The sequence below is a fragment of the Erpetoichthys calabaricus genome, chromosome 5 (genome assembly GCF_900747795.2).
Source record: "Erpetoichthys calabaricus chromosome 5, fErpCal1.3, whole genome shotgun sequence".
In the NCBI taxonomy this organism is placed as follows: Eukaryota; Metazoa; Chordata; class Cladistia; order Polypteriformes; family Polypteridae; genus Erpetoichthys; species Erpetoichthys calabaricus.
Genome location: NC_041398.2, coordinates 12,536,266 through 12,559,576, shown reverse-complemented (window position 1 = coordinate 12,559,576; position 23,311 = coordinate 12,536,266). Strand labels below are relative to the sequence as shown.

The 23,311-nt window shown below is 41.0% G+C and overlaps 2 protein-coding genes and 1 long non-coding RNA gene across 14 annotated transcripts in view; 2 read left to right on the top strand and 1 right to left on the bottom strand.

Moving 5' to 3' along the window:
• Window positions 1-23,311, bottom strand: part of LOC127527858 (uncharacterized) — a 687,118-nt gene that overhangs the window by 247,095 nt on the left and 416,712 nt on the right. The gene's annotated exons all lie outside the window — the stretch shown is intronic.
• Window positions 1-23,311, top strand: part of LOC114643665 (tripartite motif-containing protein 16-like) — a 484,979-nt gene that overhangs the window by 230,771 nt on the left and 230,897 nt on the right. The gene's annotated exons all lie outside the window — the stretch shown is intronic.
• LOC114644514 (tripartite motif-containing protein 16-like) overlaps window positions 11,397-23,311 on the top strand; it is a 428,510-nt gene continuing 416,595 nt past the window's right edge. Inside the window, exons 1-2 of the mRNA XM_051927887.1 lie at window positions 11,397-12,045; window positions 19,497-19,592. Of these exons, the coding sequence (XP_051783847.1) occupies window positions 11,467-12,045; window positions 19,497-19,592 (675 nt within the window). The 5' untranslated portion in view covers window positions 11,397-11,466. The remainder of the gene's footprint in view (window positions 12,046-19,496; window positions 19,593-23,311) is intronic.

Genomic DNA, 23,311 nt, shown 5'->3' with positions numbered 1-23,311 from the left:
TGTTTAGTAAATAAAGAGAGACTAAATACAATTTATAAAAAAAAATGGAACACCGATGGACAGGTGAATAATCAAGGAAATCTAATTTACCTTGAAGTAACACAGAGTGTTTTACAAATAACCACAACAAACTGTGGGGTGGGCTGCCCTTGGGGTGGGGGGGAGTGGCGTGAAGATGTGAAAAAAAGAAAACAAGAATCTAAAATATGAAAAAAACATCTATTGAACCCAAAACAAATTAACTTAAATAATAATTATTAATAAATTAATAAAATAAACATTAATAAATTAAATAAATATAGAGATAGATAAATGTCAATAAAAGTTAAGTAGGTATAATAAAATATGCAACAATGATATATCATTAATTTAAAAGGGACATATTGGTATTAGTGGGCTACTTTCAAAAAAAAAACGTTAGGGAGTGCGATTAAAACTTTTATGAAAACTTGGTTCGCAAATACGTAAAGGTTGAGAAATGCTGGCCTACAACCTAAATCTACAAAGAGGAAGGGCCAGTGGCAGTGGTGAGATGGATCCAAAGCTGACATATTGGTTGAAATGGTAAGTTCAGAGCAGAGCTTTTAAAAGTGAAGCCTAAAGAGTGTTCTGATCCACCAAAAAATAAGGTTTACTGAACAATGTACAAGATGGAAAAAGGAGGTACCAGGTTTAAAAAAAAGAAAGTGAAATCCTGATCCTCAATAGCCTTGACTAGTACCGTGTTAATATATTGGATACTCTGTGCCTGGTAATGTAGCTTAAAACAGACCCCAGTAAACACACACGCACTCAAAAACCTCTGCTAAAGAAGCAATGTTGTGCCGTTAAAAAACTCCGCGATAAAATTACCGTTAAAAAGAAAAAAACCCTTTTAAATCAGAAAGGAGGGTTTCTCGGAGTCCTATTAAGTGCGCCCATTCCTTTCATTACTAGTTTAATAGGTTCGTGAGTATAAATATGAATACATGCGCAAGCAAACTTTTTAAAATCTAAAGACTTAAATAAAAACAGATGGAACCCTGTGTATTAAGATATAATCTCATAAATACAGGAACATATTATAATAATCATTTACCCAATTATTCAACAATACACTTGATATGTCTAAAATCATCCAGACTTTGGGGCGACTAGTCTGTATTAAGATATTTACATTTCATTTAGCAAAATGTATGGAAACGCAGTTGCAGTATGTCTATTAAGCACTCGCATCGACATAAAATCACACGCACGCACGAGCGCGCTCACGCGCCCACGCACACACACGCACTTCATACGTTTAATTAAATCCTGCACGTTGTAAGCAAATATAATTTTTTAAAATGGTGTTACCGGAGAATCCACTTGGAAATATTAATATTAAGAATAAAATATAAGGATTCAGCCCTTCGTTTTTTTTTTCAAACATACTCGTTTGACACATATAAGAATCAATGAGTTGGAAGAAGAATCTCCAACTGTTTTTGAAGGATCTGAAAGAAAGATCCCAGTTTTCACGGAGTGGCGAAGAGTGCTTAACTCAGCTGAGAATACATAATTGTACTTGGTTATTTAAAATGGTGGGGTGTATTGGATAGAAAAGGGGGTTGTTTTAGATATACTTTTTATACAAGTTATACTTTCGATGTAATACAGTGTAACTCTATAGTTAATTCCATCCATCTATCCATTTCCCAACCCGCTGAATCCGAACACAGGGTCACGGGGGTCTGCTGGAGCCAATCCCAGCCAACACAGGGCACAAGGCAGGAACCAATCCCGGGCAAGGTGCCAACCCACCGCAGGACACACACAAACACACCCACACACCAAGCACACAATAGGGCCAATTTAGAATCGCCAATCCACCTAACCTGCATGTCTTTGGACTGTGGGAGGAAACCGGAGCACCCGGAGGAAACCCACGCAGACACGGGGAGAACATGCAAACTCCACGCAGGGTGGACCTGGGAAGCGAACCCAGGTCCCCAGATCTCCCAACTGCGAGGCAGCAGCGCTACCCACTGCGCCACCGTGCCGCCCCTAGAATTAATTACTCAATTGTAATTGTTATTCCACAATTTTTAAAAGTACGTATGCATATAAACTGTATGGATGACAATTACCTACAGCATTGCATTGTGTGGGTGGCGAGGTGGCACAGTGGTAGCACTGCTGCATCACAGTAAGGAGATCTGTGGTTTGCTTCCCGGGTCCTCCCTGTGTGAAGTTTGCATGTTCTCCTCGTGTCTCTGTGGGTTTCCTCCCACAGTTCAAAGACATGCAGGTTCGGTGCATTGGCGATTGTAAATGGTCCCTAGTGTGTGTGCTTGGTGTGTGTGTGCCCTGCCCAGGGTTTGTTCCTGCCGTGCTCCCTGTGTTGGCTGGGATTGGCTCTAGCAGACCCCCGTGACCCTGTGTTAGGATATAGCGGGTTGGAGAATGGCTGACTGACTGATTACATTGTGTTACCCAGTAATTATAAGGTAATAACACCAAGTTATTCTGTAATTATACAGGTAATTACATGGTAAGTACAGTGTAATTAGAGACACCTAATCTAAAGTGACGCACAATAATCCTAATTTGTGTCATAGTTTTATTTTGAGCGATGCTACCCTGTGATGCCAGTGGTGAGCCTCGGGTAATTCCGACAACCTTATGTTCCTCTTTGGCGTGTTTAGGTGTTATTTATTTATTTTTTCTTTCTTCACCATAGACCCTGTAACTCCAGCTGTGTTAGATCATGTTAAACATTTTAAAATCCTACCCACGTGAAAAACGTGACCATAAGGGGTGCTGTTGAACAACCATCTTTTACTGCTTGGGCATCTCATCCCAGGGTGTTGCTTTGCTGTTTAAGCCTGCGGCCAAATTCTACACTTTAGGTCAATTTATTTATTCATTTTTTGTTTTGTCATTTTACTTCAGTGTAGATTTGTTGGGGCCTCAGACTTCAGTGTCATAATGTGAAAATCTGAGCTCCTTCTCCTTTGACTTGAATGTTCAGAAGCAGGTTAACCTCCATCTCAAAACCCCCCATCCACATTATCATTAGAAAAGGTCTGACACTGTAATCTCCCAGGCACAAAACGAAAAGCTACTAAATATAATCGTGATTGGAAATATTAGCACCTCTGCACAGATATTGGGTTAATTTTCTTCATTAAACCGCAGTATTAGTAGGGTGTTATACCGTGTTAGCCGTTATGGATACAAAGAGAAGTCGAGCAAAGTAACACCTTTCATTGGCGAACTACAAAGATTAAACTATGCAAGCTGTCAAAGACAACTCAGCCCCCTCTTTAGTCAAGATGAAATCGTTAGATCTTACATTATAAAATCAATAGCTGTGTAAGCCTGTGCTGTAAAAAGTCTTAGCTCCTAGAAACCATGGATTCTGGCACTTAAATCAATCAGTCGCATCGGTTGTGCATTAGCGGCTAAGCGATGTTCTCTTTCCTCAGCAGTTTTGTTTTGTCGATGTGCTCACCTCCATTGGCTATCAGTGGCCAAGTGAGTTTCTTTCTCCTCAGAGGTTTCATTTTGCAGATGTGCTCACCTTGCTTGTGCATTAGCAGTTAAGCGAGGTTCTTTTGTCTTGGCAGTTTCATTTTGCCCACCTTGTCTATCAGCGGCTATGCGAGTTTCTCTCTCCTTAGAGGTTTCATTTTGCAGATGTGCTCACCTCCGTTGTCTATCAGCAGCCAAGCAAGTTTCTTTCTCCTCAGAGGTTTCGTTTTGCCAAAGTGATCACCACACTTGTGTATTAGCAGCTAAGTGAGGTTCTCTTTTCTCGGCGGTTTCACTTTGGCGACAGTCACTTTGTTTGAGCTTCATGCTGTAGCCTCGTACTTCCTGGCTAGACAGACTTCTACATGTAAATGTTTATATATAAGATTATATTACTTACATCGTGCCTGAAGAAGGGGGTCTGAGTTGCCTTTTGAAGCTTTAATATTGTAATCTTTCTTTTGAGCCAATTAAGGGGGTCATTTTGCTCGACTTCTCTTTGCACTCATAAAACCGCAGGATTTAACAATGTTCTGCTCTTCACAGATATATTTCTTTCATTTGCAGTGGAACAATTAAAATAAAAGCTGAAAATAAAATGACACGGGCGGCACGGTGGCGCAGTGGGTGGCGCTGCTGCCTCGCAGTTGGGAGATCTGGGGACCTGGGTTCACTTCCCGGGTCCTCCCTGCGTGGAGTTTGCATGTTCTCCCCGTGTCTGCGTGGGTTTCCTCCGGGCACTCCGGTTTCCTCCCACAGTCCAAAGACATGCAGGTTAGGTGGATTGGAGATTCTGAATTGGCCCTAGTGTGTGCTTGGTGTGTGGGTGTGTTTGTGTGTGTCCTGCGGTGGGTTGGCACCCTGCCCGGGATTGGTTCCCTGCCTTGTGCCCTGTGTTGGCTGGGATTGGCTCCAGCAGACCCCCGTGACCCTGTGTTCGGATTCAGCGGGTTGGAAATTGGATGGATGGATAAAATGACACAACCTCATTTTGCTTCACCTAAAATAATTGTAAATTGGACTTTGCAAAATGATCAACTCCTTTTTTACAAATCAAAAGAAATATTTGACTGTCAAGCAGGTGATTTGTCTTTTATAGTCCCCTCGGGTGACTGCCAGAGCTGAAATGGCTGACTCTGATAGTGGAACAAATGACTGCGTATTACAACAATGAGAAGTATGAGGGATCAGTGTGAAATTACAAATTCAAAAGTAAACGGGACAAAAGATAAGGGAGCAGCAGGTATGGCTGTGTTCCTTCAAGCTGATTTGATAAATTTCAGGCATTAAGTATGACACTTCTATACTCGTAAAAAAAACTTTAGGGAAATTCAAAATGAAGAAAAGTTACTCTGCTCTGATTTTACTCCACCCAGAAATCCTAAACTGGACTGGACAAAGTAAGGGGCTTCTTTTAGAAGTGATTAGCAGGTGATTTGTCTTTTATAGTCCCCTCAGGTGACCGTTAGAGCTGAAAGGACTGATTCAAATGGAGGAACAAAGACCTGCAAAAGTGGAACAATAAGAAGTGTGAGGGATCAGTATGAAATTACAAACGCTTCAAGAAAGGCCCGTCTGTAAGCAGAACATCAGAAGAAAGCCACCATCTGATGATGTCGAGGAGCCACAGGCTCAATGAAGTTACCACAAGCAAGGGATGTGCAACCAGACATTTAATTTGCTTGAAGACTATCTGCTCCTATACTTTTGTTCACCTAAAAAAAATGGGGTACCATTTAACATGTTAAGATGGCAGCGCCAGCTGGACTTTTCGTGTCATAGTCACACTTCGCCCTCAAACCCCAAGTATCGTCAGCATATGGCAGAAACGAATGAATTGGCCCTGCCGTTCCAGTGCCCTTATAGGGGAACTGCATCTATAATCTGTCATTGTCACCTCCTGCACAACTCTACCCAATATGACAGTGATGAGGTTGGACCAATCGGCCCGGAAAGCCCTCAATTCCAAGTTGTACTCACTAAGAAACAAAGCCCATCATCAAATTCAGTGAGTTAAACTTACTAGCAGGTGAAGGTGGCTCTATCTCTTATCTCCCCTGAAGGGAAACAAAATAAGTCGGATGAGGCTCTGCGGGTGAATCCTTGAGCTCGAGGTCCTCTTCCTTCCAAATGGTCTTCTCGTCCTCGTCACGGGCTTCTTGTTTCTCACCCGTGTTTCGCTACTGCTGAACGCACGGCGACGCCGCATCACTGGAGTCCTCGTTGACTGGCGCGGTCACCTCCTCATACTCCTCCTCTTTAATGGCCACACGTCTCTCTTCCATTGCCAGTTTAGTGTCGTCCTCTCCATTGCGGTGGCCAGTTTGGACAAGCTGCCAGTGCAGTTCACTTCTGAAGATGTTGATGATGATGATGATGATGATGATGACCTGTGAAAGGACAAAACAAAGCTGCTTAAACACATGGCTCCTCTCTGTGGGAGTTTGACGGCCACATCTGGCTTGGCATAGCTTTTCTATTTCAACTTTCACTCAAGCACATTGGTGACCAATAGTTTGAACTCGAGCACAAGGGCTTCCGCATGCTAAGCTTTTTCAAAGTTAGGCACAGCAGCTCATTACTCAATCACTTCATGCAAATAAGGAGACTCCACGCAGACCCTGGTGCCGCAACGACAGGAGTGCCAGCTCACCACTGCCCATCGGCCCAGTGTTGAAACGTCTGCAATCAACTTCTGAAACTCCAGAATAATTCAACTTGGGGGAACTGGCATTGCTGAAGTGGACACAGAGAGAGAGTGAGAGAGAGAGAGTGTGTGTGTGTGTGTGTGTGTGTGTGTGTGTGCGTGCGTGCGTGTGTGTGCGTGTGTGTGTGTGTGAGCATGTTTACCCTACAATGAGGGATTGGTCCAGCCTTGTGCCAGATGCTGTCTGGGGTAGGCTCCATCTCCCACACAGCCCTGCTTCAGATAAGTTGGTGAAGAACATGGAAATATCGTTATTGTTATTGTTGTGCCTTTGGCAGAGAAAATATATGAATAGATCAAAGGATGGAAGATACTAAGGACAGACAATTATTATTATTATTATTATTATTATTATTATTATTATTATTATTATTGGACAGCACAGAGGCTGTATTGCTGTATCTCAGTGAAGGATAAGTGATGGATGCCTATAATGTCTGCTCTTGTCACTTGATTGTGTGTTGTGCGTGTGCAATATTCTCAGGGTCAGGTACTTCTACTCACTAATGATGGAGCTGGAGAGGAGAGATTAATATGGGCAAGGAAGAACTTCACTGGACACTGTAGACAAGGCAGTGATGACGCGATAAATCTACAACAGATGCATATGAAAGGCACTATACTGCTGAAGATTTCCAGGTAAGGAAGACTGACATTTTAAGGTGAGGTTAATTAGACTCAGTAGCCAAAGTGCCGCAGGAGTAGCGATTGGCACATGTAAATAAAATACAATTACACTGGAGTCTGTACAATGTGACAGTAGGGACACTACAAACATAGATAGATAGATAGATAGATAGATAGATAGATAGATAGATAGATAGATAGATAGATAGATAGATAGATAGATAGATAGATAGATAGATAGATAGATAGATAGATAGATAGATAGATAGATAGATGTAAAAGGCACTCTATAATAGATATAAATAGATATTAATTTTAGTGTAGTAGGCAGGATCACAAAATTACTCACATTCATACTGCAGATAGATATACTGTATAGATAGAATTAAAAGGCTCTATATGATAGATATAAAAGTCACTATATAACAGATAGATAGATAAATAGATAGATAATAATTTTAGTATAGTCTGCAGGATCATAAAACTACTTACAGGCATACTGCAGATAGATAGATATAAAAGGCTCTATATAATAGATATTAATTTTAGTACAGTCGGTAGGCTCACAAAATTACTTAAATGCATACTGCAAATAGACAGATTTGAAAGGCACTATATAATAGATCGATATGTGAAAGGTTTTAAGTCTCAAAGCCAGCATTTCTTAAACTACATATTTGTAATGTTTCGCACCACGGATGTGTGGTAAAATTGAATATATTGTTGTGAGTGATACAGTGTCCTCTATTCACTCCCCTTTCACTGACAGCCCATAGTGTGCTGCTTGACGGCGCCAGTGCTGTACGAAGGGTTAACAGCTGCAGGTGGTTCAACAGCAATCTCTGTTGTTAAGAATTAGTTTTGCTACCAGTATAAGATTGGTCGAAATCTAAATAATCAACTTAGACCCCAGTGTTAACATTTGCAGTACACCATCTACATATTTTGTATTTTGCATTGCATTTGTCAGTCCAACAGATGGCTCATCACAAATATTTGTGGCAATAAAATGCATTGCCTTTGTCATTTTAACAGATGGCACATCACAAACATTAGTGGTAAGAAATTACATTGCATTTGTCATTCCATCATATAGTACATTAAAAGCATTTGTAGTCCTAAAATACATTGCACTTGTCATTTCAAGAGATGGTGCATTAAAACAATTATTACAGTGGGTATAGAAAAGAATCCCCCCCTTCGAAATATTCCCATTTATTTGCTTTACAGCCTTAAACAAGAAGTGAACAGAACAGCAAAACAACTTCCCCAGCCTGCTGTTTAGCGTCGCTAGGCACACCTATAAAACAACAAAATGTCACTATGTGTTTTGTCTTTACCCGTTTATCATTCACTGTTGACTCTTTAGACTTTCTTTCTCTCTCCTTATCCATACTCACATATCCCACACCCCCTTCCTTCCTGCCTCCTCCCTTCCCCTGGGTACGCACTTTCTGTCTTTCTATGTCGTTGTAAAAATGCAGAGCCTGCTCTAAAGAGAGTAAACAGAAAACATTAATTACAGTACGTCACAATAGCTTCTTCTTCAAGTTGCATTTTTTCTTCGCGAACCCCTTGTAGATATCTCGCCCCAGAGGTTGAGCCAAACTGCTGTAAGGCTAAAATAAATGGCAAATGTGCTGGTAAGCGGCAGCGTGTAGCTTCACTGATGAGGGCCAAACTGCGGAGAGCCTCGACACGGAGCTTCATGCTTGAAATAAGGAAAAAAGACAAGCCTTTAAGAACTCATTAAATAAGCTAACTAATATGTTCTGCTGTAACTTTATTTATTATCGTTAGGACATACAAAGAGACACTGGCATATAAACCTAAATGCTAATTTAACATATATCTGTGTGTGCTCATATAAAAGCCTGCAAACGCACACAGCGGTGTTGTTCATTCTCAGCGCTCGGCTGCTCACTCGTCTGTCAGGGCTAAGCTGCTGCTAACTTCACGGACATCGATGAGCAGTGAAAGGTCCGTAACCTTCAATAATCAGCTCTTAACCCCTATATACAGTGGCTCAGACTAGGTAGATATCAGAATGAGTTTTATTTTAACGTTATTGCCCAAAGTATTACTGAGCCCTAATAAAAGTAAATGCCATTAAGTGCTTATATGTTTGATGTGCCAGCCTAAGAGCCTGCCCAGTACTCACACAGCCAAAGGCCCTGCCTGCAGTTTGTTTGTCTTCTGTCAGTGAGCGGCTCAGCACCTGCGTTCACAAAACAAGATCTGCCTGTGAAAAGGCTGGCAGGCCAGGGTCCTTCTGCTGGAATAAATGGTGTCCTTTTAAAGTTACCTCAGGCCTACACTTTTCATAGCTAATAGCACTAAAACTAATAATAAAGAATATGGATCCCTAATCTACATTCTCAACATTATCCACCTTAATAAAAGGAAAAGTTTCTCTGTGTCTGTGTATCTGTGTGTCAATTTGGTTTGTATGTCTCTCTCATTTCAACAGATGGCACAACACAAACATTTATAGTAATAAAATTAATGGCATTTGTCACTCCAGCAAATGGTACATCACAAATACTAACACTGCTTTTACGAATCCAACACCAAATTTTGTGTAACAGAGACATCATGTTAAATTTGTCATTCCAACAGATGGCACATCTTAAACATTAACATGGCTTTTACAAATCTCATACTAAATTGTATATAACAGAAACATACACATTTATTTGTCATTCCAACATTCTATACATTAGATTACTACAAATGTTAGTAATGTGCCAACTGTTGGAATGGTAAATATATTGCATTTTATGAATACATGACTTACATTCCAGTAGGTGGTGCTCTGCATATGATAACACTGAGGTCCACGCTGATCTCTTATATTTGAACCCAGATTATTAAATGCCACATTCCTTTGACATTTCTATACTTTGTCTTTATTTCTTGAATGACTGAAATAAATATTAGGGCGACAGAAGCTTGAAATGACAGCTTTCTTGCCGAGGGGGTTATCAACGCTGAGAGTTTGCACTTAAATAATAATAATAATAATAATTCTTTATATTTTTATATTGTGCTTGTCTCACAACTCAAAGCTCTTCTACACAGTGAGTGGTGAGCCACTTCAACCACCACTAATGTGCAGCATCCACCTGATGATGTGACGGCAGACATTTTTGTGCCAGTATGCTCACCACACATGAGCTATTAGAAGGTGAAGTGGTGAGAGAAACAGTTAGCTAATGAGAGACAGGGGACGATTAGGGGGACACAATGACAAGGCCATGGAGGGCAATTTAGTAAAGACATCTTCATGGAGGACACACAGAGATCTTTAATAACCACAGAGAGTCAGGACTTCAGTTTTACGTCTCATCTGAAGGACAGCAACATTTATACAGCACAGTGTCCTCGTCACTCACTGGGATCCACTTTCAGACCACCGGGTAAGCCCCCTTTTGGCCTCACCAACACCTCTTCCAGCAGACACCCAAGTTTTTCCTAGATGGTCTCCAGTCCAAGTACTGGCCAGGCCTGAATGTGCTTAGGTTGAGGTAGATGACCTGATCTGAAGTGCATGTGGTGTGTCTGCTGGCTACAGAAGAGCAAGGGTGGCAGAAATAAGACCCCCTTGGTTTGGAACTGGCATAAAACCAAATGTTATACGAGCCTTCATGTGTCCCAGAGACATCTGTACATTTGTTAGTGATGGTGACAGCGAGTCCCAGTGTGGGGCACTGAGAAGTGATAGGCTGGAGGGGTCACTCTTATGTACTTAAGTGGAATGAGTCTGAGGTGGGCTATTACAGAGGGACTGGCATCAGGGCATCACTTATACCCAATTGTGTGACTCAGATCTGTGTGTGTTAATCGTAGGGTGCAGGAGTAGACGAGCCTGTTCAACAGACCTGATTAAGTCTCACAAATCCTGAGATAAAACGACTTGAATAACCAAGAAAATCTAAAAAACTGTGAAGGAGCCGAGAGCGGCAAGCGCCTGCTGTGTGTTACGTGTGTGTGTGTGTGTCTGTGTGTGTGTGTGTGTGTGTGTGTGTGTGTGTGTGTGTGTGTGTGTGTGTGTGTGTCTGTCTGTCTGTCTGTTATCAGTTTTAAGATGTTTTCATATTTCTACTATCCTTGTGTTTATTAATGTATCATATTATTCTGTTTATTAAACTGAGTGGGCTTCAGTTGGGGTGTTTACTGAATAATCTGATAAATTCCTGACATGGACAAACAAAAACACAAAAAATTATTATTGATAAACAGGAAATGAGAACTTATTATGGGATGGACAATTTGTTTAATAAAGAGGACTGATATGGAGTCTGATGTGGACTTCAGTGTGTAATAAATGAATAAGAAATGCTGACGTGAATGACACTTTAGCAGATCCCCTGTGACAGGTCATCTCTTCTGTAACTTGGTGGTCTTCATTCTCTGAGCTCCTGTCTGACATTATCTGTTCACCCTCAGTGTCTCCTCAGATGTTCTCTCTGTCAGCTCTCAGCTTTCTCTTTAAATCTCCTCCTCCTCCTCCTCCTCCTCTTCCTCCTCCTCCTCCTCCTCACTGAGCTCAGACTAACTTTCACTTTGGTTTCTTCACAAGTCACTTCCTTGTTCCTCTGACTGATTCTCTCTGCCTGCCTCTCCTCAGACTGACGATGGCTGAAGCCCAGCTGTTTGTGTCACAGGACGAGTTCACCTGCTCGGTGTGTCTGGACACCCTGACTGACCCCGTCGCTATCCCCTGTGGTCACAGTTTCTGTCTGAAGTGCCTCACGGACTGCTGGGATCAGAGCCAAAGGTGCAGCTGTCCTCAGTGCAGACACACCTTCACCACAAGGCCTGAGCTGAACAGAAACACTCTGCTGAATGAAGTCATCAAGAAATTAAAGAAGACGACTCTCAGTCCTCCTCCTCCTCAGAATTATGCTGGCCCTGGAGATGTGGAGTGTGACTTCTGTACTGGTAAGAAGTTCAGAGCGGTGAAGTCCTGTCTCACCTGCCCGGCCTCCTACTGTCAGACTCACCTGCAACCTCACTATGAAGGAGACGTCCTGAAGCACCACAAGCTGGTTGATCCTGATAGAAATCTGAAGGAGAAACTCTGTGAGAAACATCAGAAAAGTCTGGAGATATTCTGTAAAACTGATGATTCCTGTATCTGCGTTGTGTGTGTGGTGACTGGACATAAAAATCATGAAATGGTCGAGCTGGAGACGGAAAGAGAAGAAAAGCAGGTGAGTGATGTTTAGTGTTTAATGGAAACTGTTTGAATAACTTTGAGTTAAGGAATTTGTACATTTAATGTGACAGAGAAATCTCTTCATCTCCAGTAAAACTCGATTATCTGTCACTTGATTAACTGTCAGGACTAAATAACAAAAACCCCACCTTGTGCACACCAGCGTCTCCTGATTACTACTGCGAGTTCTGCACATTGGAACAACAGAAATCCCAGTGTCCATTACGTACCTTCAGCTTGAATGGCGGTTTGTAGCTTTTCTCTTTTGTTATAATTAAACTAAACTACTATACATTGTTATGGCCTATCAACATATGTGTGTGGTGTTTGAACTTATTAAATGTTACGAAACAGCAACAGCTCTTCAAGTATTGCTTCAATGATGGAGTAGGAAGGCCAACAGTGAACAATAGAAAGCGGGATGCTGAAATAATTGAAACATGTGTAGAAAATGGAAACAGTGACGATAACGTTATTCTGTATTAATGTTAATGGTCTTCTGCATTGTAATTTTCTTTATATATTCTGTTATATCAGGTTGTGTTAATATATTGTGGTGTGCAGGCAGCTTGTGATGCTCTGTATGGGGGCAGAAAAGGGCAGAAAGCTGTAAGTGATGGGACTGGCTGAGGGGCTTCTGTTCTGTGAGGGGTGGACAGGAGAAGTAATAAGTAACTAAGAACTGAAGCAGAACTGAGACGAGAACATTTAAAAGCTGCTTCTGAATGAATGATGTTTACTGGGAAATTATTTGGATAAAACTTATGAGAAATAAAATCACAAGTTATGTGCCTTTCCTATAAGTGCAGGAGAAAGAACCAACTAAAGTAACACAGAAACTTGCAGTTGAGCGAAGGCTGGTGTGACTGGTCGCCACTGCTCTCCGATAAAGTTTTAACTTTTTATCTTTTTTAACTTTTTATCTTCTTTAACTTTTTTACAATTAACTTACAATCTAATGGACTAAGCAGCTGTTTTCATTTTCTTTCGTGCAGAATTATTCGTTGAGTTTTATTTTTCAATCATTTAAAGCTAGACTGATTTCTATCTTGACTACTGATTTGGCTGCATGGACTATTCTTAGGCTTATCCCCACTTTGAAACTTACCTGGCTTTGTTCTCCGGACATCTGAGTTGTCTGCATCTTCGCTTTACCTGTGGACTGGTAGGATGTTTATTTGGTTCGTGTTTGTTTGGTCCCTCTGGTCGCTCACTATCCAACCTGCTTCAGTACTCACCTGTCTGAGCCTCCGCTGCCTGGCCTGTATCTCCACCCAGACATCATATTCCTCCCCAGTTGGAGGTACATCCACCATGGGTCCCGCCGGAGTATCCAAACTGACAGTTTGAAAATAATAAACTCCATCTGGTCCAGTTCTCGATGTCCTCCACGTAATTTCGGTAGAGTCGCTGACCACAGTGTGTTCGCCAGCCTAGCCCAGTCGGCTAACACTGTTGTTAAATACGATAACGCCGTTGTGAACTTCAGTCTGCTGAACATCCTCTCACTCATGAGCAATAGGCCTCTAATCCACGATCTCCACACTGATCGTAACTTTGACTTTTACTGTCTAACAGATACATGGTAACCACCCCATGACTTTTCCTATCTTAACGAATCAACTCCCCCGGGGTTTGTTTACATCTCTCAACCCCGTGGCTCTGACCGAGGTGGAGGTCTCACGTTAATGTATCGTGAGAAGTGTAAAGTCCTGCCGTTGTCTGTTCCTGCCTTCGGTTCTTTTGAATCTCTTGTGTGTCAATTAACTGGACTTATTCCTACTATCACTGCAACTGTCTACCGGCCCCCAAAACCATATAATGACTTTCTGAACAACTTTGCTGTTTTCCTTACACACTTATCTACTGTTTCATCAAACATAATACTTCTGGGGGATTTCAATATACAAATGGATAATATCAATGTCCCTCTTACTAGAGACTTTTCATCCTGCCTTGAGAGTTTTGGATTCCAGCAGCACACTGATGTTCCCACTCATTCTAAAGGACATATCTTGGACTTGATTTGCTGTTCTGGAGTTACCCGCTTGATTGTACTGCGGATGAACTCCCCATAACTGATCATTTTCTTATTTCATTCAATGTTAAACTTGGACTTTCCATACTAAGCTGTCCCGTCTCATGTCTTTCTGTAATATTAAAATTAACTTAGACTGTCTTTCCTCTAGTTTTGATTCCTTTATGGACATTCATAATTTCTCCACTTCTGAAGAACTAGTCTCACACTATAACACTGGACTCAATGGTATTCTTAACTCTGTCTCTTCATTAAAACTTGATCTGTTTCTTTCTCCTTTTCTGCTCCCTGGTTCACACCTGAACTTCCGCTTTTGAAAGCTAAAAGCCGACAACTTGAACAGTTATATAAAAAAAACTGGACTCTTTGTTCACAAAGAGATGTACAAAAACCATATACTTTATTACAAGGACTGTATTGCCCAAACTAAATCTAACTATTACACTCACATGATTTCTACCAATGAAGGAAACACCAAGTTATTGTTGTCACTACTTCAGAATATCACACAACCCCCAGATTCTTTACCTTCTCACCTTTACTCAACTGATTTGTGCAATTCCCTTATGTCCTTTTTTAATGAATAAATCCAGAAGATTCACCAGTCTCTCTGTACAGATCCTCCAGTACTTCATTTGAATTTCACCCACCAACTCACTCATTTTCCTCTTTTCAGCTTCCTACCTTCTCAGAAATCTCAGATCTCGTCTGTAACTCTAAGCCATCCACCTGTCAACTGGACCCCCTCCCTACAGTTCTGGTCAAAGCCTGCCTCCCCTCTCTGGTCCCCCTTATCTCTGCTATAATCCACTCTTCTCTCACTGCTGGTTCTGTTCCTTCATCTTTTAAAACTGCTGCAATATCCCCAAAACTGATAAAGCCTGGTGCCAGTCTGACTAATTTCAGTAATTTTCGTCTTATTTCTAATCAACCCTTAATTTCCAAAATTGTTGAAAAAATAGAGACTATTCAACTTCATTCTCATTTATCTCCAAATAATCTGTATGAACAGTTCCAGTCTGATTTTCGCCCCCTCCATAGTACAGAAACGGCAGTTTTCAAACTTACTGACGACCTCCTTATGGCAGCTGATTCTGGTTTAATTCCTATTCTCATCCTCCTTGATTTGAGTGCGGCCTTTGACACTATTTGTCACATGACTCTTCTCAATAGATTATCTTCGATTGGCATTACCCACACTCCACTAGACTGGTTCAGATCCTACCTCTCAGGCTGCACTCAGTTTGTTCAGCTTAAAACTTGCACATCCCAGCCCACCGCTGTTACTTCAGGTGGGCTCTGTCCTGGGGCCTCTCCTTTTCATTACTTACCTCCTTCCCCTTGGTAATATCTTTCATAAATATAACATTAGCTTCCAGTGTTATGCTGATGACCCCCAGCTCTACCTCACTAGCAAACCTACTGCTTCCTTTCCACCCTCCTCACTTACTGATTGCATAGCAGAAATCAAATCCTGGTTTTCTTCAGATTTTCTTAAATTAAATAACAACAAGTGACAAAACTGAGGTCCTCCTCATTGGTACAAAATCTACATTATCCAAAACTGATCATTTTTATTTTGGTATTGATAATTCCTCTGTCTCCCCTTCCCCACAGGTGTCATCCTTGACAGTACTTTATCCTTTCAGTCCCACATCAATAACATCTCCCAGTCTGTGTAACGTTAATCATATTCGCCCCTCCATCACTCCACACACCACTGCTCTCCTCGTTCATAGCCTTGTCACTTCTCATCTGGATTATTGCAATTCCCTTTTCTTTGGTCTTTCTCGCAAATGTCTTTATAAGCTTCAACTGGTCCAGAATTCAGCTGCCCTCATCATTACTAGAACCCTCTCTATTCACCATATCACTCCTGCCTTGCAGAAGCTTCACTGGCTTCCATAAGATCAGAATTCAATTCAAAATTCTCCAACTAACTTTTAAGGCTCTCCACAACCTCACCCCTCCATATCTGCCTGACCTCCTCCATGTTGCCATTCGCTCCCGTACCCTTAGATCCTCTTCCTCCATCCACTTGACTGTCCCCTTTGTCCATCTTACCACCATGGGGGGCACAGCATTCAGTTACTCTGGAACTCACTACCACCTGAGCTTAGGAATATTGAATCATTCTGACTTTACAAATCTAAACTTAAAACTCATTTGTTTAAGACGGCTTGTTCTCTTTGATTACAATTACTCTGTCTGATTTTAACTTTTGTATTTTACTTTTGTTTATAATCTGTGTTTTGTCCATTGTTCAGTGTCCTTGAGTGTTTAGAAAGGCGCCTACAAATAAAGAAAATGTATTATTATCTTTACTATTATTATTATTATTATTATTTTTGTTTGGTGTTGTCTGCTGATGTTGTCTGTCTGTATACACTTGAATACGCACATCTTCAGTTGTCCTTATATTAGAAATACATTTTATTTTTCGATTGTGACTTGTCCCTGGTGGAGTTTGCATGTTCTCATTGTCTTCATGTGGGTTTCCTCCTACAATAAAAGACATGCAGTTTAGGTGGACTGGGGCTTTGGCACATTAGCTCTATTGTGTGTGTATTCAACCTCGATTTTCTTGTTTTTCATCTCTTCTTAGGGAATCAGGAGTGGGGGGTCTCTCAAAAACATGGCCTGTTAAAGTCCACTGAGACACTCCTTGGGTGATTTGTGGATATACAGTAATCCCTCCTCCATCGCAGGGGTTGCGTTCCAGAGCCACCCGCGAAATAAGAAAATCCGTGAAGTAGAAACCTTATGTTTATATGGTTATTTTTATATTGTCATGCTTGGGTCACAGATTTCTGCAGAAACACAGGAGGTTGTAGAGAGACAGGAACGTTATTCAAACACTGCAAACAAACATTTGTCTCTTTTTCAAAAGTTTAAACTGTGCTCCATGACAAGACAGAGATGACAGCTCTGTCTCACAATTAAAAGAATGCAAACATATCTTCCTCTTCAAAGGAGTGCGCGTCAGGAGCACAGACTGTCAGAAACAGAGAGTAGAGAAAAGCCAAGCAAAATGACACCTTTTATTGGCTAACTAAAAAGATTACAATATGCAAGCTTTCAAGGCAACTCAGGCACCTTCTTCAGGCAAGAGAGGAAAGCAAACAAATCAATAGGGCTGATTGGCTTTTAAGTATGCGAAGCACTGCCGGTACAAAGCTGTTGAAGGCGGCAGCTCACACCCCCTCCGTCAGGAGCAGAGAGAGAGAGAGAGAGAGAGAGAGAGAGAAAAACAAAGTCAAAAATCAATACGTGCCCTTTGAGCTTTAAAGTATACGAAGCACCGTGCAGCATGTCGCTTCACTAAGCAGCTACACACAGAAGGTAGCAACGTGAAGATAATCTTTCAGCATTTTTAGACAAGCATCCGTATGGTCTAGGTGTGCGAACAGCCCCCCTGCTCACACCCCCTTCGTCAGGATCAGAGAAAGTCAGCGCAAGAGAGAGATTGAGAAAAGTAAGTTGGGTAGCTTCTCAGCCATCTGCCAATAGCGTCCCTTGTATGAAATAAACTGGGCAAACCAACTGAGGAAGCATGTACCAGAAATTAAAAGACCCATTGTCCTCAGAAATCCGCGAACCAGCAAAAAATCCGCGATATATATTTAAATATGCTTACATATAAAATCCGCGATAGCGTGAAGCCGCGAAAGGCGAAGCGCAACATAGCGAGAGATCACTGTACAAGAAAAGAGAAATTGTGTTCTTTCCAGTGTGAGGTGCGCAGAGTGAAGAGTAAAGCAGACAGGCCTGTTCCTTGTGCTGCTCCAGTGTTGCTCACACGGTCCTTGAGTCTGCCTGACAGATAGTCCATCATCAGGACACCACAGGCTCACCCACCTGCACATCTCTGAGCTGACCACTTAACAGGGATGGCTGGGTGGTCTTGAAGGCTCTGGTGAAACCAAAACACATAAACGTAATAAACATCTCTCTGTTATAAGAGATGAGACCTGATCTTTTTGAAGAGACTTTTTGGAAATCTAGAGAGACAGAAGCAAGATCCAAGAGATGGAGACTTTGGCCATTTTGATAGTCAACAAAAAATGATAGTAAAGATTGCATTCACACAAGCAAACAGAAATTATTACTCAGTGAAATAACAGAACAGAGAAAAGAGATTGAAAATATTGTTCAGATTTAAACTTTAAATCAGAGACTTGTAGATTGTCTAATTCATGTTGCCATCACGGTAAAGCAGTTTTTCTTCACAATGAAGAGGCCTCTCCATGAGAATTAAAAGATTTGTTGTTTGGTGAAAGTGAAATCCACGTACGCAGTCACGCTTGGGTCACAGAGTGGCACAGATACACAGGAGATTTTAGAGACAAACGTTATTCAGACACTTCAAACAAACATAAGTCTCTTTCAGGGGTGAATTGAGCTCCGTGTGTAGTCGGAGGGGACAGTTCAGTCTCGGAATTAGAAGAATAGAAAATCTTCCTGTTCATAGGGGTGCGCCTCTGGAGCGGGACCACCACAGGAGCAGAGGATGTATGGGGGAGAAGAGAGACAAGGCAGTGAGACAAAAGGACAGGTGCTGTACAGGCTTTTAAATGTTTGAAGCGCTGCACAAACCAAACCTGCGGGTGGGCAAGCGAAGTGAGCAGGGGGTGGAGGTCAATAGTTTAATTAAAAATAATAATCTGTCACCTAAACAAATCACCTGAGGTAAGTAACATATAAAAATATCCTTTCTGAGTTTTAGAATTCCTTTAAGTTGCCTTCTTCCTGAATTCAACAGAATCGTTTGTGTATTTCGGTATCTTACTTGACTCCAGAAAATGACAACGGCAGACAACGTCCTCACATGTCTGACTCAGGATATCAAATGGCCTTGTAGATCCTAAAATCACTGACATGACGTGTTTAAGTCCTCCTGGCCTTTCACCAGTTTCTTTACTTTACACTCCAGTTTGTTTTGATTATTTTTGGTGTTGTGTGAACTTCACATTTCCCAGTTTGTCGATGTGATGTCTTCTAAACGTCAAGAACTAACTCACACACCAGTGTGCCTTCAAACTGTCTTCTGGATTTGACGCACTCTTCAAGCCCAAACTCAGTCTTACATCAATTAAATTAAACCTTTCTTTTAATCTTTATTGTCATTCCATCCATCCATCCATTCCCCAACCCGCTGAATCCGAACACGGGGGTCTGCTGGAGCCAATCCCAGCCAACACAGGGCACAAGGCAGGAAACAATCCTGGGCAGGGTGCCAACCCACCGCAGTATTGTCATTCCTGTTTGTTAAATCAAATCTAAGTTGTGTCATGAAATGTCAAACAAATGTGTTGTGAAAATATTAGGAGTCAGAAAGAGAAGAAGAAATCACAAAGTGAACGTGAATTCTAATCTGACCACGCGTGTCCTCTTGTGTGTCCAAACAGAAACAGCTGGGGGTGACACTGAGTGACATCAAGAGGGGACTTGAGGAGAGAGAGAAGACACTGAAGGAGACGAGGAGGGCGATGGAGGAGATGAAGGTGAGTGGATTAGGAAGACAACACTTCATATCAAAGAGAGGAGAAATAAATGAGAACTTGAAGAGCAGCAGAGTTTAACTGGTGATGATGAGTAGGGACACGAGAAGGGAGAGTTAGAGAAGACGTTGTGTGGTGTCCTTCATGGCCTTTCACTGTTGACAGAATGCCAGGTGTTACTCATTGGAGACTCAGACAGCATCACTATAAAGTCCTCTGATATTCCATCAGCTGCTTAAAGGAGACTTAACTCTACTAACAGAAACTCACACTGAAGGTCGACGCTGATGTTCTGAATTAGATCAGCAGGCACAACGTCCATTAATGGTCTAAGTTGTTTTTATTTTAAAAATATCATTGCATACAATCAAGTTCAACTTATGCAACAAATGACTTTCAAAGTCAAAATACAAAATAATAAAAAAATCAGAAAGTTAAAACAGAAATCTAAACAAACAAAAAAAATGCAACAATAAAAAACTACCAAACAGGATTCACGCTGCAAACCAGAAAAAGAGAGAAGAGCCGAGAGATGGGACAAAATTCCTGATAATATAGGAAAATAAATAAATAAATAAATAAAATGGGAGAATTTCCTTTTCCCCTGCTATGGATGCTTATTTTAAAGTTTTATTAATTAGATCTTGCCATATTTTATAAAGGTTTTGAACAGATCTTCTAAGTGAGAATTTGTTGTTTTAAATGTGAAACATCAGTGACCCAGTGACTTATCACAGGTGTGCTGGGGGTCTTCAAGTTCAGCAGGACAAGTCCATGAGCTCACAATGTGGTCAAGGCAGTTACACTCAATGTGTCCTCCTCCACTTTAGGCCCCTCTGGTAGCCCAACAGCCACAGCTGTTAATGAGTTAGGAGTGATTGTGACCCCACGGCTGTCTGATAAAACATTCAAACTTTTTGGCCCTAAATGATGTTACTTTACTGTCCTCCCAAAGCATGTTGCCCTGTGAGGCTGGAGCTTGATTGTCACACTCGCAGGTTGGATTCTTCCCAATTTTAAATGAGATAAATGTGATTGATGAAAGAGTCAAAGTCAGATGGTCGAATACTTCACACATATGGAGCTGGAGTGTATTCTATGCAGGACTGACTTTCACTGCTTTTCTGAGGTATTCATTAAAAGGTCCTTTTCACACCATATCCTACGACCCTTAAAGGGGAGGTTCTTTAAAGCGTTTTTATATGTTGCTGAGATGCTGTCTGACTCCTCAGGACTGATCAGGATTTCTTCAGGAAAAGAAATGGGTGGGAGCCATAGAAAATTGGGTAGGTTTTTGGGTAGATTTTTGTTGTCTTTAGCTTCTGTAAACTTTGCTAATAATAGTGGAGCTGACTTAGTTGAAAACGTCTTTAAAAAATTCCAATGGTTGCCATCAGGGCTTGATGTTTTCCCACTTTGGAGTGAGTTTACAGGATCCAGAAGTTCTGAGAGTTTCAGAGGTTTGTCCAGTTCCTCTTCACTAAGAGTGTCCAGCTGTTGTATTTGTATTACGTCAAATAACTCCTCAGATTGTGTCTCGTCTTCTTTAAACTGAGTAGAATATAAACAGTTATAGTACTTGCTAAATGTGTGAGTTATATGTTTAAGCTTCATTACTTTATCTCCAGTTGCGCTGGTCATTTCTATTATTGCATTGCAAACTTCCTGCTTGGTCATTGCTGAGCTAAGATCTTATTAGCCTTCTCTCCATGTTCAATGTAATGATGTTACGATTTAAAGATGATTTGTTCTGGTTCTTTTGTTATCAAGAGGTTTCATTCTGATTGGAGAGCCTGTCTTTTCCTGTAAAATACTTCATTTGGAGAGATGGGATATTATTGATTTATTCTGGAGATCGTAATGGTCTTCTCTTGTTCATTCTGGTATTTCTCAGTTTTATTAGACTTCATAATTTAAGGATCTCCACTGTTTGACTGAGTGCAAACTTTACATAACGTACACCTCCAAATATTTTACTTCAGCTTTCATATTTTATCACAAAGGACAGTAAGGTTGTCCAGTGGTGGCATCTGATGAATCTCAGGTCCACTTTCCTCCATTCACTTTCCATGTGGAGTTTACCCCTTCTTCCAGTATCTCAGTGGGTTTCTTCCAGTTATTCTTGATATTCCACCACATCCTCACATTTCAGTTTGGTTAATTGGCAGAAACCCCCAATTGGCTTCCATTGCGATCACTAGTGTAGCTCTGACCCTGTAATGATCTGGCAAACTGTCTATGGTAGCATGCTATTTGATTTCCAGTTCTGCCAGAATTCATTTATGCGAAAGTTCTCATTCAGCAGACACAGAACTCTTCACAAACATTTCTGTGCCCAGACAGACCAAACTTATCCAACCTAATTTATTTAACACAGACTTACATTAAACAGACCAACACCATCGAGTGTACTAAAGTACTAAACACAGCCGTTCCAGACCATTGGGGTGTGTCTTTAGTTCAAAGAAAGTAGGCGGGGCACAATGTGTCACTCAACACTATGTAGTCCAATCCAGACACAGAGGTGACAGCTGAAGAAGTAGAAGTGAAGGAGAGCCAACCTCACAGACCGACCTTCACTTCGGTTTATGTTTCTACGCTCGTCTGCTTTTGTTGTTTCCTCCAAGAATTCCTGCTTATTACTGATGCATGAAATCCCCTCTCTACCCCCATGATGACTGTGACATTTTCAGCCAGGATTCCTTCCACTAGATTTTGTTCAAAGTTTAGTTTCATGAATTTTTTGTTTATTTATGTTAATGTTGATTTGTTTGAGTATCTGCTTTATTATTTGTATTTGACCTTCTCTTTAAGCTGTCTTTGTTATGTTCCATGTGGGTTGTGTGTGGCTCACCAAGAGGTGGACCATCTGTCAATCACCACCAGGAGTTTCCCTTCCACCCTTTAAACCCCGAGGATCTCCCACAGTTTCATTGTGAATGTGCTCTGCGAGTTTGATGAGTTCTTGTGTTCTTTTAGCTGCTCCTTATGCTTTTGTGATGTTCTGGATTTGTAAGGCTGTGCTTTGTTTTTCAAAAACTGTCTTTGGTTTCTGTTTAGAAACTTTGTTTGTTTTGGATTTGCTTGTTAGGCTCAAAAGAGTGTCTGTGTATTTGGAATACAACTTTATGAAGAATAAATCTTTAAATATATTAAGATTCTATGAAGGCCATTATCTATCTATCTATCTATCTATCTATCTATCTATCTATCTATCTATCTATCTATCTATCTATCTATCTATCTATCTATCTATCTATCTATCTATCTATCTATCTATCTATCTATCTATCTATCTATCTATCTATCTATCTATCTATCTATCTATCTATCTATCTATCTATCTCATGTCCTCAGTGTTATGTGTGGCAAAGGTTGAACTTCTGATCACTTTGTCACTACTGCTCCTCAGCTTTTTACCAAAGTCTTTAAATTGTTCTGCAGTACTGGTGGTCTGATCCAACCTCTTATAATTGTTCACTTAGACACTGGGCACATGTGACAATGACAACTGGATCCTTCCTTCCCTACTCCAGCCAGGAGCCTATCCACCCAACCATTGAGGTTTTCCACATCTGCACTAAAAGGCAAAACACCATATGAGACTCTCTGTATTTGGTGTAAAGCTTCATCTAAATTCCCTAATAATAAATCTCATATTATCATTTCTTCCTCATTCTAGTGGCTGGTTAGGAGGTGACCTTTTAGTTCTTCTCATCCTC